The 16,795-nt window shown below is 46.3% G+C and overlaps 1 protein-coding gene across 2 annotated transcripts in view; it reads right to left on the bottom strand.

Annotated features, from left to right (window-relative positions):
• Positions 1 to 16,795, bottom strand: part of LOC130290756 (cytochrome P450 2C15-like) — a 62,648-nt gene that overhangs the window by 41,646 nt on the left and 4,207 nt on the right. The window contains exons 3-5 of one of the 2 annotated variants that reach the window (XM_056538814.1): positions 8,557 to 8,680; positions 7,645 to 7,805; positions 7,253 to 7,415 (exon numbers count right to left, since the gene is read on the bottom strand). In XM_056538814.1, coding sequence (XP_056394789.1) covers positions 7,253 to 7,415; positions 7,645 to 7,805; positions 8,557 to 8,572 — 340 coding nt within the window. In that variant the 5' untranslated portion in view covers positions 8,573 to 8,680. Of the gene's footprint in view, positions 1 to 7,252; positions 7,416 to 7,644; positions 7,835 to 8,556; positions 8,681 to 16,795 lie in introns of those variants that run through there. The other variant, XM_056538813.1, reaches the window with a different exon arrangement.

Raw genomic sequence — 16,795 nt, 5'->3', positions numbered from 1 at the left:
ATAAGGGATAAGAAGATGTATAAAGATGGAATACCCCTTTAACAATGGTCAGTATGGGTAACATGGCTCCTAAATTGTAACTGAGCTAAAAATATAGATTACCTTTTAACCCCTTAACGACGCAGGACGTATATTTACGTCCTGCGCCGGCTCCCGCGATATGAAGCGGGATCGCGCCGCGATCCCGCATAATATCGCATCGGTCCCGGCGCTCATCAACGGCCGGGACCCGCGGCTAATACCACACATCGCCGATCGCGGCGATGTGCGGTATTAACCCTTTAGAAGCGGCGGTCAAAGCTGACCGCCGCTTCTAAAGTGAAAGTGACCCGGCTGCTCAGTCGGCTGTTCGGGACCGCCGAGGTGAAATCGCGGCATCCCGAACAGCTGACAGGACACCGGGAGGGCCCTTACCTGCCTCCTCGGTGTCCAGTCGCCGAATGACTGCTCCGTGCCTGAGATCCAGGCAGGAGCAGTCAAGCGCCGATAACACTGATCACAGGCGTGTTAATACACGCCTGTGATGTGTAAGAAATCAGTGTGTGCAGTGTTATAGGTCCCTATGGGACCTATAACACTGCAAAAAAAATGTAAAAAAAAAGTGTTAATAAAGGTCATTTAACCCCTTCCCTAATAAAAGTTTGAATCACCCCCCTTTTCCCATAAAAAAAATAAAACAGTGTAAAAAAAATAAAAATAAACATATGTGGTATCGCCGCGTGCGTAAATGTCCGAACTATAAAAATATATCATTAATTAAAGCGCACGGTCAATGGCGTACGCGCAAAAAAATTCCAAAGTCCAAAAAAGCGTATTTTGGTCACTTTTTATACCATTAAAAAATTTATAAAAAGTGATCAAAAAGTCCGATCACAACAAAAATAATACCGATAAAAACTTCAGATCACGGTGCAAAAAATGAGTCCTTATACCGCCCTGTACGTGGAAAAATAAAAAAGTTATAGGGGTCAGAAGATGACATTTTTAAACATATACATTTTCCTGCATGTAGTTATGATTTTTTCCATAAGTGCGACAAAATCAAACCTATATAAGTAGGGTATCACTTTAATCGTATGGACCTACAGAATAATGATAAGGTGTCATTTTTACCGAAATATGCACTGCGTAGAAACGGAAGCCCCCAAAAGTTACAAAATGGCGTTGTTTCTTCGATTTTGTCGCACAATGAATTTTTTTTCTATTTCGCCGTGCATTTTTGGGTAAAATGACTAATGTCACTGCAAAGTAGAATTGGCGACGCAAAAAATAAGCCATAATATGGATTTTTAGGTGGAAAATTGATTTTTAAAAGGTAAGGAGGAAAAAACGAAAGTGCAAAAATGGAAAAAACCTGAGTCCTTAAGGGGTTAAACAAGACAGGCCTCTTAACCCCTTAAGGACTCAGCCCATTTTGGCCTTAAAGGGGTAGTCCAGTGGTGAAAAACTTATCCCCTATCCTAAGGATAGGGGATAAGTTTGAGATTGCGGGGGGTCCGACCGCTGGGGCCCCCTGCGATCTCTCTGTACGGGGCCCCGGCTCTCCGCCGAGATAGCGGGTGTCGACCCCCGCACGAGGCGGCGGCCGACACGCCCCCTCAATACATCTCTATGGCAGAGCCGGAGATTGCCGAAGGCAGCGCTTTGGCTCTGCCATAGAGTTGTATTGAGGGGGCGTGTCGGCCGCCGCCTCGTGCGGAGGTCGACACGCCCCCTTCCAGCGGGCTGTCGGGGCTCCGTACAGGAGATCGCAGGAGGCCCCAGCGGTCGGACCCCCCGCGATCTGCAACTTATCCCCTATCCTTAGGATAGGGGATAAGTTGCTCACCACTGAATCATCACCACTGGACTACTCCTTTAAGGACTCAGACAATTTAATTTTTACGTTTTCATTTTTTCCTCCTCGCCTTCTAAAAATCATAACTCTTTTATATTTTCATCCACAGACTAGTATGAGGGCTTGTTTTTTGCGCGACCAGTTGTCCTTTGTAATTACATAACTCATTATATCATAAAATGTATGGTGCAACCAAAAAACACTATTTCTGTGGGGAAATTAAAACGAAAAACGCAATTTTGCTAATTTTGGAAGGTTTCGTTTTCACGCCGTACAATTTATGGTAAAAATGACGTGTGTTCTTTATTCTGAGGGTCAATACGATTAAAATGATATCCATTATTACATACTTTTATATTATTGTTGCGCCTAAAAAAAATCACAAACTTTTTAACCAAATTAGTACGTTTATAATCCCTTTAATTTGATGACCTATAACTTTTTTATTTTTCCGTATAAGCGGCGGTATGGGGGCTCATTTTTTGCGCCATGATCTGTACTTTTTTTTATACCACATTTGCATATAAAAAACTTTTAATACATTTTTTATAATTTTTTTTTTAATAAAATGTATAAAAAAGTAGGAATTTTGGACTTTTTTTTTTTTTTCGTTCACGCCGTTAACCGTACGGGATCATTAACATTTTATTTTAATAGTTCGGACATTTACGCACATGGCGATACCAAATATGTCTATAAAAAAAAAATTACGCTTTTTGGGGGTAAAATAGGAAAAAACTGACGTTTTACTTTTTTATTGGGGGAGGGGATTTTTCACTTTTTTTTTACTTTTACTTCTACATTTTTTTACATTTTTTTTTACACTTGAATAGTCCCCATAGGGGTCTATTCATAGCAATACCATGATTGCTAATACTGATCTGTTCTATGTATAGGACATAGAACAGATCAGTGTTTTCGGTGATCTTCTGCTCTGGTCTGCTCGATCACAGACCAGAGCAGGAGACGCCGGGAGCCGCACGGAGGAAGGTGAGGGGACCTCCGTGAGGTGTTATGAATGATCGGATCCCCGCAGCAGCGCTGCGGGCGATCCGATCATTCATTCAAATCGCGCACTGCCACAGATGCCGGGATCTGTATTGATCCCGGCACCTGAGGGGTTAATGGCGGATGCCCGCGAGATCGCGGGCGTCGGCCATTGCCGGCGGGTCCCTGGCTGCGATCAGCAGCCGGGATCAGCCGCGCATGACACGGGCATCGCTCCGATGCCCGCGGTTATGCTTAGGACGTAAATGTACGTCCTGGTGCGTTAAGTACCACCACACCAGGACGTACATTTACGTCCTGCGTCCTTAAGGGGTTAAAGGAGTTATTCCAGGAAAAACATTTTTTTTATATCAACTGGCTCCAGAAAGTCAAACAGATATGTAAATTACTTCTATTAAAAAATATGAATCCTTTCAACAATTATCAGCTGCTGAAGTTGAGTTGTTCTTTTCTGCCTGGCAACAGTGCTCTCTGCTGACATCTCTGCTTGTCTCGGGAACTGCAAAGAGTAGAAGAGGTTTGCTACGGGGATTTGCTTCTAAACTGGGCGGTTCCCGAGACAGGTGTCATCAGAGAGCACGTAGACAGAAAAGAGCAACTCAACTTCAGCAGCTCATAAGTACCAACAGGATTAAGATTTTTTAATAGAAGCAATTTACAAATCTATTTAACTTTCTGGAGCCAGTTGATTATATATATATATATATATATATATATATATATATATATAAAGTTTTTTTTCCTGGATAACCCCTTTAAATTTGGCTCTTATCAGAAGTTGGGGAACTACAACTCTCAGCCTTTACTTACATCCTGCAGCTGTTTGGACATGTAAGGAATCTTATATCTCTATGTCCTGCATAACTGGTATCCAATGTTCTGTACTCAAAACTACAACTTTTAACCCTCTTGGGTGCTATTTCTGAGAAAAATACAGAAAGAAGCTTTTTTTTTGTTTGTTTCTAGCAACCCTCCCACAGGACATGGGATGAATTGTATTTCACTGGACAATCCCTTTCATAATTTGTATTTGCTACCTCTTATCAATATACCGTTCATACTAGATAAGGTAAGGAGGGTCAGGTCACTTGAGGTAGCATAACCAGAAATACAGATAATGCTCCTTGTAGCTTCTGGATTAGCTATAAACTACTATCACAGAAGCTACTATCACAGTAAACATAAGAGAGTTATACTTTCACAGCTTTATACACTTTAAAGTGTACCTGTCAGATCCCACACAAAAAAAAAAAAAAATTGTTCTGTTATTCAGTACCTCCTGTCTATAGGCAAAATAGGCAGCCGCCTAGAGCGCCCTCTTGATGGTGACGCACAAGAAAGTTATACAGCCACTATCTGAACAACTCGCTTAACCAGCTCAGCCAGCAGCACCACCATAACCTCCCTGCCTGATGTGTGTCACCCCAGTAGTAAGGAGATTACTTGAGGAGGAGGATTGTTACAGTGTGTCACCCCAGTAGTAAGGTAATTACATAAGGAGGGAGTTTGTTACAGTGTGTCACCCCAAAAGTAAGGAGATTACATGGGAAGGAGGTTTGTTACAGTGTGTCACCCCAGTAGTAAGGAGATTACATGAGGAGGAGGTTTGTTACAGTGTGTCACCCCAGTAGTAAGGTGATTACATGAGGAGGAGGTTTGTTACAGTGTGTCACCCCAGTAGTAAGGAGATTACATGAGGAGGAGGTTTGTTGCCGTGTGTCACCCCCAGTAGTAAGGAGATTACATGAGGAGGGGGTTTGTTACAGTGTGTCACCCCAGTAGTAAGGAGATTGCATGAGGAGGAGGCTTGTTACAGTGTGTCACCCCAGTAGTAAGGAGATTATATGAGGAGAGGCTTGTTACAGTGTGTCACCGCAGTAGTAAGAAGATTACATGAGGAGGAGGAATGTTACAGTGTGTCACCCCAGTAGTAAGGTGATTACATGAGGAGGAGGTTTGTTACAGTGTGTCACCCCAGTAGTAAGGTGATTACATGAGGAGGAGGTTTGTTACAGTGTGTCACCCCAGTAGTAAGGAGATTACATGAGGAGAGGCTTGTTACGGTGTGTCACCCCAGTAGTAAGGAGATTACATGAGGAGGAGGCTTGTTACAGTGTGTCACCCCAGTAGTAAGGAGATTATATGAGGAGAGGCTTGTTACAGTGTGTCACCACAGTAGTAAGAAGATTACATGAGGAGAAGGTTTGTTACAGTGTGTCACCCCAGTAGTAAGGTGATTACATGAGGAGGAGGTTTGTTACAGTGTGTCACCCCAGTAGTAAGGTGATTACATGAGGAGGAGGTTTGTTACCGTGTGTCACCCCAGTAGTAAGGAGATTACATGAGTAAGGGTTTGTTACAGTGTGTCACCCCAGTAGTAAGGTGATTACATGAGGAGGAGGTTTGTTACAGTGTGTCACCCCAGTAGTAAGGTGATTACATGAGGAGGAGGTTTGTTACCGTGTGTCACCCCAGTAGTAAGGAGATAACATGAGGAGGAGGTTTGTTACAGTGTGTCACCCCAGTAGTAAGAAGATTACATGAGGAGGGGGTTTGTTACAGTGTGTCACCCCAGTAGTAAGGTGATTACATGAGGAGGAGGTTTGTTACAGTGTGTCACCCCAGTAGTAAGGAGATTACATGAGGAGAGGCTTGTTACGGTGTGTCACCCCAGTAGTAAGGAGATTATATGAGGAGAGGCTTGTTACAGTGTGTCACCCCAGTAGTAAGAAGATTACATGAGGAGGAGGTTTGTTACAGTGTATCACCCCAGTAGTAAGGAGATTACATGAGGAGGAGGTTTGTTACAGTGTATCACCCCAGTAGTAAGGAGATTACATGGAAGGAGATTTGTTACAGTGTGTCATCCCAGTTAGAAGGTGATTACATGAGGAGGAGGTTTGTTACAGTGTGTCACCCCAGTAGTAAGGATATTACAAGAGGAGGAGGTTTGTTACAGTGTGTCACTCCAGTAGTAAGGTGATTACATGAGGAGGGGTTTTGTTACAGTCTGTCACCCCAGTAGTAAGGAGATTACATGAGGAGGGGTTTGTTACAGTGTGTCACCCCAGTAGTAAGGAGATTACATGAGGAGGAGGTTTGTTACAGTGTGTCACCCCAGTAGTAATGAGATTACACGAGGAGGAGGTTTGTTACAGTGTATCACCCCAGTAGTAAGGAGATTACATTGAAGGAGATTTGTTACAGTGTGTCATCCCAGTTAGAAGGTGATTACATGAGGAGGAGGTTTGTTACAGTGTGTCACCCCAGTAGTAAGGAGATTACATGAGGAGGAGGTTTGTTACAGTGTGTCACTCCAGTAGTAAGGTGATTACATAAGGAGGGGTTTTGTTACAGTGTGTCACCCCAGTAGTAAGGAGATTACATGAGGAGGGGTTTGTTACAGTGTGTCACCCCAGTAGTAATGAGATCACATGAGGAGGTTTTTTTTTACAGTGTGTCACCTCAGTAGTAAGGAGATTACATGAGGAGGGGGTTTGTTGCAGTGTGTCACCCCAGTAGTAAAGAGATTACATGAGGAGGGGGTTTGTTACAGTGTGTCACCCCAGTAGTAAGGTGATTACATGGGGAGGAGGTTTTTCACAGTGTGTCTCCCTAGTAGTAAGGTGGAGCGTGTCAAAGGGTGGACCCTTGGGCAGAGTCAAGTGGTGGGCAAAATTAGCTTTTGCCTAGGGTGGCAAAAATCTGTGCACCAGCCCTGAGTTCCTCATTCTGATCATGTACTGTACATGTACTTTTTATGTATCTATCACTCATATTTCACTACAAAAATAGCATATTCACGCTGCTCACTGTATTTTCCATCTTGTCAGAGGGAGGGGGTGTGTCCCTCTCTTGTCTGGACTGTGATGACTCTCCCCCTCACTCACTTTGCTGACTCACTGTTCTGGGAAGCAAGCCTGGCAGCCCTGCTCTGTTACCCTTTACTCTCATGTTTTATGCTGTACACACACACACACACAATGATTACTGGAGATTGCCTGTACTCTACCACCAAAGACAATATGGTGAGTGCATCATTTACATCTTCCTAAATTAGTGCAAAGGTTTAGTGCTAAAAGTACAATAGTTTTTCATGCATAAATTTTATATATGTTTAATGTAATTTGTGTGTGTCATCATTTGGCAGTCCTGTAATGCTGGGACTTGTAGTTTTGGAATAGTTGGAGGTACAGTGTTTGCAGCTGTGTTGTCTGGATGCCAAGATGCCCAACATATAAAACGTTTTTATATCTGACAGTGCCCATTTAAATAATGCCCCATACCATCTATATAAATATCACAGCTATGACCAGATATGTATAGCCTATGCACAGCATTATAAAATATTTCACCTAGAAATCATAGGAAATTATCTTATTCTAGTGATTTACTTTATGAGCTTACCAAAGTCTTTATTGAAAAATGCTATTGCTCCTGCGTCTCCCCTATCACTAAAGGCATCGCTGCGGTCCACCAAGGCTTCCTTTACAGCATCGTACCCGATCAGTATTAATGTCGGAAGGTTTGCTAAGTAGATCATAAAGACAGGTCCATACTTCTCACTCATCTATAGAAATAGAGAAAAAATACAAAATTGATGTTTAATAGGTCTGATGAGCTGTGTGCCTAGAGATGAGAATATTTTCCTGTGAGATCAGGACAGTCTCACTAATAAGGCTTAGGAAAGTCTTTCTGGATCTCATTATACAAATTCTCCAAGGTGTCCATTACTGGAGCACCACTCTTGTGAGCTTTTTCACTAACACTAGTAGGAATTACTATATAAGTGTACCTACCTTAAGTAGACAATCTGGCATTTCCGTGGTGCTGATCTGCAGTATATTCCCCAGGCCCGGTAGAGGTGTAGGTCCTGGGGGTAGGTTACTGTACTTGACCCTTCTCCACCATTTTACGAGATATATTAGTAGAGTGACCCCGGTGGCCAGGAGAAGTGTTCCTGCAATGTTCAGAGCCATTCTTCAGTGATCACAGCTCTGTCTGTACTATGTCCTTCTCTATTTATACATGACCAGGTATAGGGCAAAAGTCCAACACATGAATAGTGAGGACAGGTTGGGTGTGTTTAGTGTGAGCTGTGTTTTATAATACAGAAATCAAGATCATGCCAAAAACATGTCGAATTACACAATGAGTACAACACACATTTCTCTCAGTTACATTTTTAGTTGGATGTGAGGCTTAGGCTACAGGTCCTAGAGAAGCCTTAAAGACCTGGTCAATTAAAGGGGTATTCCGGGCAAAAACATCTTATCCCTTATCCAAAGGATAGGGCATAAGATGTCTGATCACGGGGGGCGGCTGCTGAGACCCCCCCGCGATCTCCCTGCAGCACCCGCATTCTATGTTGGGCTGCGTCTCCAGTTAATGCCACACCCATGCCACGGACGTCATTCCCCCTCCCATAGACATGAATGGAGGGGGCATGGTGTGACGTCACGTCCCCAGTCCCGGAAACCCAGAGGTTTCCATAACTGGAGACGCAGCCCCACATAGAATGCGGGTGCTGAAGGGAGATCGCTGGGGGGGGTCCGAGCAGCGGCCCCCCCGTGATCAGACATCTTATCCCCATCATTTAATGGAAAACCCATGCACCTGCATGTTATCCTTTATGCAGCAGAATTTCTGAGCTGAATTCCGGTCAGAAATTTCGTAGAGTGAACCTGGCCTTACATGCCAGGGCTACATACCATAGAGAAAGACCATGTGGCTGATATGGGGTCCTTGGAGAAAGGGGGGCCATCCCTGGTTAGTCTCATTCCTTTTGCTGCTGGTAAGAAACTGTGCAGGAAATAAAGGGGTGGGGGTACTGACCTGAGAATCACATGAAAGGAATGGGAAATAAACACCAGGCTTTACTGCTTGAAAGGCTAAATCAGTCATGCATTTCAATCTGGGCTATAGGGCCCCAATTAGCTTTGTCCACTCTCTCAGCAAGAAGACCTAACTAAACATTAACAGCTCCTACATGTCCCTCTTAAACAGACAGAGTATTTAAAGATGGCACGGATTCCCCTCTCTCTTAACCCCTTAAAGGGGAACTCCACTCCCCAGTGTTCGGAACATTTAGTTCAGAATGCTGGGTGCAGGCTTTGGGGGTTGCCGTCACGCCCCCTCCTATAGACTTGGATTCAGGGAGTGGGGCGTAACATAATGAGGGGCGGGGTGTAACATCACAAGGGGAAGAGCATGTTATCCCAAGGGGAGTGGCAACCCCCGAAGCCTGCACCCAGTGTTCGGAACTAAATGTTTAGAACGCTGGGGAGTGGAGTACCCCTTTAACAATGCATATAATGTCTCCGCTGTCTCGTGGACACAGCTTCACATCAAGTTTATACCGAATCTCAAGGAAAGACACGCTGGTTTGCTTAACTGATGTAATCTTTACTGAGATATAATGAAAGTGGTAAAACTGTAAAACAAACATATGAAAGACAGATGTAAGCATGGCTATTCAAGTGCCTTACATTATGCATAGCTAATACATAGATAGGGTCTAACATGTGCTCACTTACTACACACTGAAAACACACATTATCTATCTACAAATGCCTAGCATCTCTCTACACAGGCTAACTAACAATTCCGTACTCACAGGCTTTGGTATTTATCAGATTTGCAGTCTGTATTAGCTTTAAGAAGTCCTGTGGATCTGGTCACTGTGGTGGCTGGAGCTGGAATGAATGAGACATGCCGGATCTAGCCCTATGCTTTAGAGAGAAGGCCCGCCTCTAGGCTTCAAGAAAATGGAGGGTCTTAAAGGAACAGACCCTGCTGAGTGCCAAGCATGTAAAATACATTGCGAAGGCAGCACACTCCCCACCTGGCATACTTTTTTGTTATGCCACTAACCCTTGGACAGAAGTAAAACTACTTCAGAAATTGGCCTTGCATACACTTTGGGAATGCCCTGTCTAACAATCCTAACTTCAACCTTTCTAACTCTAGCATCACTACTAGGATCAGTCCCCACAATGAGTCCAATAGGCCACTCGTTCCTGTGGGCCTGAGAGTCTTTCAGTAAAACAACGTCTCTAACTTGTAAATTTGGCTTTTCATCTTGCCATTTCTTGCGTGGCTGGAGTTTCACCAGGTATTCCTGTCTCCATCTCTTCCAGAAAATGTCCGCAAGACTTTGAACTTGTTTCCATTGCTTGGTGTACAAGTCCTTGAGTGAATTGTGTTGAGAAATCTCTTCCTTTTTCAGAAGGCCTTGGATTTCTTCTTTAAAGACTTCCTGTTGGACGCATCTGATGATCGTGACCTTGGCTTGTTCAAGGTGGTCGTTGCTACGCTGATCAGTATTGGTAGCTCTGCAGGAGGATCTGGCTAGACAGATAAGTTTTCCGATTGCACCGGTCAGCGACTTCCAGCTGGAAAACCTTTCAAATCTATGGGTGCCCAGACTGTCTCTTGTAACTATAGTCCTACAAACTGTCACTTGAGGTCTTACCCCTTTGTCTTGATCTGGTTCTATGAGCTGAAAGGTCTCTACCTGAGTATTTTCTTTGGTTTCTGGTTTACGAAGAAAAGATGGACCTACAAACCAGTTAGTTTGCTTGAGCGCAGCGGCTGGCACTAGTCTTGTCCCATGATCAGCTGGGTTCTTGTCTGTGCTGATGTGATGCCACTGTTCTGGACTTGTAGACTTTCTGATACGTGTCACTCTGTTGGCCACGTATGTATAAAATCTTCTTGAAGCATTGTGAATATATCCTAACACAATCTTGCTGTCTGTATAAAAGTTAATTGCATGGATCTCGATGTCCAGTTCTGTTGTAATCATGTCTGCCATCTCTACAGCTAAGACAGCAGCACAAAGTTCTAGACGTGGGACAGTGTGAGCCGGTCTGGGAGCCAGCTTAGATTTTCCCATGAGGAACCCGACATGGCTTTGTCCCTCAGTGTCTATTACCCTAAGGTAGGCGACAGATGCGATAGCCATAGTGGAGGCATCAGAGAATATGCATATTTCTCTTCTCTTTGTAGCAGACAAGGAAACAGATACGTATGGTCTAGGGATGTTGAGTTGTTCAAGCTCTAACAATGAGTCTTTCCACAACTTCCACTGCATTTCCTTCTCTTCAGGTAGAGGTATGTCCCAGTCACTTTGTTCTTGCTCAGTAGTGATCTGTCTCAAAAGAGCTTTACCTTGCATGATGATGGGTGCTACGAACCCCAGGGGGTCGTAAAGACTGTTGACTGTAGATAGGACACCTCTTTTTGTGAATGGCTTCTCTTCTCTGGAGACCCTGAAGGTGAAACTGTCAGTCTTCAGGTCCCAACTAATCCCAAGACTTCTTTGCAAGGGTGGTAACTCTGTTCCTAGATCCAATTCTTTGAGGTCTTTAGCACGGTCTTCCATTGGAAATGCTTCCATGACTCTGTTGCTGTTGGAAGCTACCTTGTTCAGTCTTATGTTGGATTCTGCCAACATTTCTTTTGTACTTTTCAGGACGTTGATAGCTTCTTCGTTGCTGGAGAAAGAAGCAAGTCCATCATCTACGTAGAAGTTCTTCATGACGAACTGTGTGGCTTCTTGACCATGTCTTTCACCTTGCTGTGCTGCTCGTCTCAGGTTGTAGATAGCTACAGCTGGAGAAGGGCTGTTTCCAAACACATGTACCTTCATCCTGTACTCTGTGATTTCTTTGTTAAAGTCGTTGTCTGTATACCACAGGAACCTTAAGTAGTCTCTGTGATCTTCACGAACAAGGAAACAGTAGAACATCTGTTGTACGTCTGCTGTCACTGCTATGAGTTCTTTTCTGAACCTGATGAGTACTCCAAGGAGTGTATTGTTCAGGTCAGGTCCGCTGAGAAGGACATCATTTAGTGAGATGCCTTTGTGCTTCGCACTAGAGTCAAATACTACGCGTATCTGGCCCGGTTTCTGAGGATGGTACACCCCAAATATTGGTAAGTACCAGTGTTCTTGGTTCTCTTGTAGTGGTGGTGCCCTTTCAGCTTGATCGTTATCAAAGATCTTCTGCATGAAGGCTTGGAAGTGTTTCTTCATATTTGGCTTTCTTTGTAGCATGTGCTGCAACGAGGTGAAGCGTTTCTCTGCTTGTACCTTGTTGTCAGGAAGGCGATGGCGTGGTGACCGGAAGGGTAGAGGGGCTACCCAGCTGCCTGATTTGTCTCTGAAGACTTCTCTGTCCATGATCTCAAGGAAGAGAGTATCTTCCACCGAGGGTGCTAGCTTGTCGTCATCTCGTGTTCTTTCAAACACCTTACAGCCCAGTTCATCTGTATCTCCAGTTGAGGTTAAGTCTTCCATGCACCTCTGGATACTCGGATGATGTGTTGGGTTTACAAGTCTCTCTTTAATGTGTAGACTGTTGGTACATGGGCAAAGACAAGATGTACGACCATTCTGTAACAGATGTGTTCTGTAGACATTTACCTTTTCTGGTTTGTGGAGTCCGTCTAGACATACTTCTCCAACGATGACCCATCCGAGATCAAGGCGTTGTGCAAATGGTGCATTGTGTGGCCCATTGTACTGTTCTCTGACTTTGTGCACTTTGAGGATATCTCTCCCAAGTAGAAGGATGATTGCAGCATCTGGATCTAGTGCTGGTATCTGGTCTGCTATTCGCACCAGATGGGGGTGATGACGAGCAACTTCAGGTGTGGGGATCTCTGACCTGTCGTCTGGTATCTGTTACGCCGAGCGCTCCGGGTCCCCGCTCCTCCCCGGAGCGCTCGCTACACTCTCCCCGCTGCAGCGCTCCGGTCAGATCCACTGACCCGGGGCGCTGCGATTCCGCTTCCACCTGGGATGCGATTCGCGATGCGGGTAGCGCCCGCTCGCGATGCGCACCCCGGCTCCCGTACCTGACTCGCTCTCCCTCGGTCCTGTCCCGGCGCGCGCGGCCCCGCTCCCTAGGGCGCGCGCGCGCCGGGTCTTTGCGATTTAAAGGGCCACTGCGCCGCTGATTGGCGCAGTGATTCCAATCAGTGTGTTCACCTGTGCACTTCCCTATATCACCTCACTTCCCCTGCACTCCCTTGCCGGATCTTGTTGCCATCGTGCCAGTGAAAGCGTTTCCTTGTGTGTTCCTAGCCTGTGTTCCAGACCTCCTGCCGTTGCCCCTGACTACGATCCTTGCTGCCTGCCCCGACCTTCTGCTACGTCCGACCTTGCTTCTGTCTACTCCCTTGTACCGCGCCTATCTTCAGCAGCCAGAGAGGTGAGCCGTTGCTAGTGGATACGACCTGGTCACTACCGCCGCAGCAAGACCATCCCGCTTTGCGGCGGGCTCTGGTGAAAACCAGTAGTGACTTAGAACCGATCCACTAGCACGGTCCACGCCAATCCCTCTCTGGCACAGAGGATCCACTACCTGCCAGCCGGCATCGTGACAGTAGATCCGGCCATGGATCCCGCTGAAGTTCCTCTGCCAGTTGTCGCTGACCTTACCACGGTGGTCGCCCAGCAGTCACAACAGATAGCGCAACAAGGCCAACAGCTGTCTCAACTGACCGTTATGCTACAGCAGTTACTACCACAGCTTCAGCAGTCATCTCCTCCGCCAGCTCCTGCACCTCCTCCGCAGCGAGTGGCCGCTCCTGGTCTACGCCTATCCTTGCCGGATAAATTTGATGGGGACTCTAAGTTTTGCCGTGGCTTTCTTTCCCAATGTTCCCTGCATCTGGAGATGATGTCGGACCAGTTTCCCACTGAAAGGTCTAAGGTGGCTTTCGTAGTCAGCCTTCTGTCTGGAAAAGCCCTGTCTTGGGCCACACCGCTCTGGGACCGCAATGACCCCGTCACTGCCTCTGTACACTCCTTCTTCTCGGAAATCCGAAGTGTCTTTGAGGAACCTGCCCGAGCCTCTTCTGCTGAGACTGCCCTGTTGAACCTGGTCCAGGGTAATTCTTCCGTTGGCGAGTATGCCGTACAATTCCGTACTCTTGCTTCAGAATTATCCTGGAATAATGAGGCCCTCTGCGCGACCTTTAAAAAAGGCCTATCCAGTAACATTAAAGATGTTCTGGCCGCACGAGAAATTCCTGCTAATCTACATGAACTCATTCACCTAGCCACTCGCATTGACATGCGTTTTTCCGAAAGGCGTCAGGAGCTCCGCCAAGATATGGACTCTGTTCGCACGAGGCGTTTCTTCTCCTCGGCTCCTCTCTCCTCTGGTCCCCTGCAATCCGTTCCTGTGCCTCCCGCCGTGGAGGCCATGCAGGTCGACCGGTCTCGCCTGACACCTCAAGAGAGGACACGACGCCGCATGGAGAACCTCTGCCTGTACTGTGCTAGTACCGAACACTTCCTGAGGGATTGTCCTATCCGTCCTCCCCGCCTGGAAAGACGTACGCTGACTCCGCACAAAGGTGAGACAGTCCTTGATGTCTACTCTGCTTCTCCACGTCTTACTGTGCCTGTGCGGATGTCTGCCTCTGCCTTCTCCTTCTCTACGGTGGCCTTCTTGGACTCTGGATCTGCAGGAAATTTTATTTTGGCCTCTCTCGTCAACAGGTTCAACATCCCAGTGACCAGTCTCGCCAGACCCCTTTACATTAATTGTGTAAACAATGAAAGATTGGACTGTACCATACGTTTCCGCACGGAGCCCCTTCTAATGAGCATCGGATCTCATCACGAGAGGATTGAACTTTTGGTCCTCCCCAATTGCACCTCGGAAATTCTCCTTGGACTTCCCTGGCTTCAACTTCATTCCCCAACCCTGGATTGGTCCACTGGGGAGATCAAGAGTTGGGGGCCCTCTTGTTCCAAGGACTGTCTAAAACCGGTTCCCAGTACCCCATGCCGTGACTCTGTGGTTCCTCCAGTAACCGGTCTCCCTAAGGCCTATATGGACTTCGCGGATGTTTTCTGCAAAAAACAAGCTGAGACTCTACCTCCTCACAGGCCTTATGATTGTCCTATCGACCTCCTCCCGGGCACTACTCCACCCCGGGGCAGAATTTATCCTCTCTCTGCCCCAGAGACTCTTGCCATGTCTGAATACGTCCAGGAAAATTTAAAAAAGGGCTTTATCCGTAAATCCTCCTCTCCTGCCGGAGCCGGATTTTTCTTTGTGTCCAAAAAAGATGGCTCCCTACGTCCTTGCATTGACTACCGCGGTCTTAATAAAATCACGGTTAAGAACCGCTACCCCCTACCCCTCATCTCTGAACTCTTTGATCGCCTCCAAGGTGCCCACATCTTTACTAAATTGGACTTAAGAGGTGCCTATAACCTCATCCGCATCAGAGAGGGGGATGAGTGGAAAACGGCATTTAACACCAGAGATGGACACTTTGAGTATCTGGTCATGCCCTTTGGCCTGTGCAACGCCCCTGCTGTCTTCCAAGACTTTGTTAATGAAATTTTTCGTGATCTGTTATACTCCTGTGTTGTTGTATATCTGGACGATATCCTAATTTTTTCTGCCAATCTAGAAGAACACCGCCAGCATGTCCGTATGGTTCTTCAGAGACTTCGTGACAATCAACTCTATGCCAAAATTGAGAAATGTCTGTTTGAATGCCAATCCCTTCCTTTTCTAGGATATTTGGTCTCTGGCCAGGGACTACAAATGGATCCAGACAAACTCTCTGCCGTCTTAGATTGGCCACGCCCCTCCGGACTCCGTGCTATCCAACGCTTTTTGGGGTTCGCCAATTATTACAGACAATTTATTCCACATTTTTCTACCGTTGTGGCTCCTATCGTGGCTTTAACCAAAAAAAATGCCGATCCCAAGTCTTGGCCTCCTCAAGCGGAAGACGCCTTTAAACGACTCAAGTCTGCCTTTTCTTCGGCTCCCGTGCTCTCCAGACCTGACCCTTCCAAACCCTTCCTATTGGAGGTTGATGCCTCCTCAGTGGGAGCTGGAGCTGTTCTTCTACAAAAAAATTCTTCCGGGCATGCTGTCACTTGTGGTTTTTTTTCTAGGACCTTCTCTCCGGCGGAGAGGAACTACTCCATCGGGGATCGAGAGCTTCTAGCCATCAAATTAGCACTTGAGGAATGGAGGCATCTGCTGGAGGGATCAAGATTTCCAGTTATTATTTACACCGACCACAAGAACCTCTCCTACCTCCAGTCTGCCCAACGGCTGAATCCTCGCCAGGCCCGGTGGTCTCTGTTCTTTGCCCGATTTAATTTTGAGATTCACTTTCGGCCTGCCGATAAGAACATTAGGGCCGATGCTCTCTCTCGTTCCTCGGATGCCTCAGAAGTTGAACTCTCTCCGCAACACATCATTCCACCTGACTGCCTGATCTCCACTTCTCCAGCCTCCATCAGGCAAACTCCTCCAGGAAAGACCTTTGTTTCTCCACGCCAACGCCTCGGAATCCTCAAATGGGGTCACTCCTCCCATCTCGCAGGTCATGTGGGCATCAAGAAATCTGTGCAACTCATCTCCCGCTTCTATTGGTGGCCGACTCTGGAGACGGATGTTGTGGACTTTGTGCGAGCCTGCACTATCTGTGCCCGGGATAAGACTCCTCGCCAGAAGCCCGCTGGTTTTCTTCATCCCCTGCCTGTCCCCGAACAGCCTTGGTCTCTGATTGGTATGGATTTTATTACTGATTTACCCCCTTCCCGTGGCAACACTGTTATTTGGGTGGTCGTTGATCGATTCTCCAAAATGGCACATTTCATCCCTCTTCCTGGTCTTCCTTCAGCGCCTCAGTTGGCTAAACAATTTTTTGTACACATTTTTCGTCTTCACGGGTTGCCTACGCAGATCGTCTCGGATAGAGGCGTCCAATTCGTGTCTAAATTCTGGAGGGCTCTCTGTAAACAACTCAAGATTAAATTAAATTTTTCTTCTGCATATCATCCCCAGTCCAATGGACAAGTAGAAAGAATTAACCAGGTCTTGGGTGATTATTTGCGACATTTTGTTTCCTCCCGCCAGGATGACTGGGCAGATCTCCTTCCATGGGCCGAATTCT

Source organism: Hyla sarda, chromosome 9 (genome assembly GCF_029499605.1).
Source record: "Hyla sarda isolate aHylSar1 chromosome 9, aHylSar1.hap1, whole genome shotgun sequence".
Classification (NCBI taxonomy): Eukaryota; Metazoa; Chordata; class Amphibia; order Anura; family Hylidae; genus Hyla; species Hyla sarda.
The sequence above is the reverse complement of the archived record's forward strand: the minus strand, read 5'-3'. Positions and strand labels throughout refer to the sequence as shown.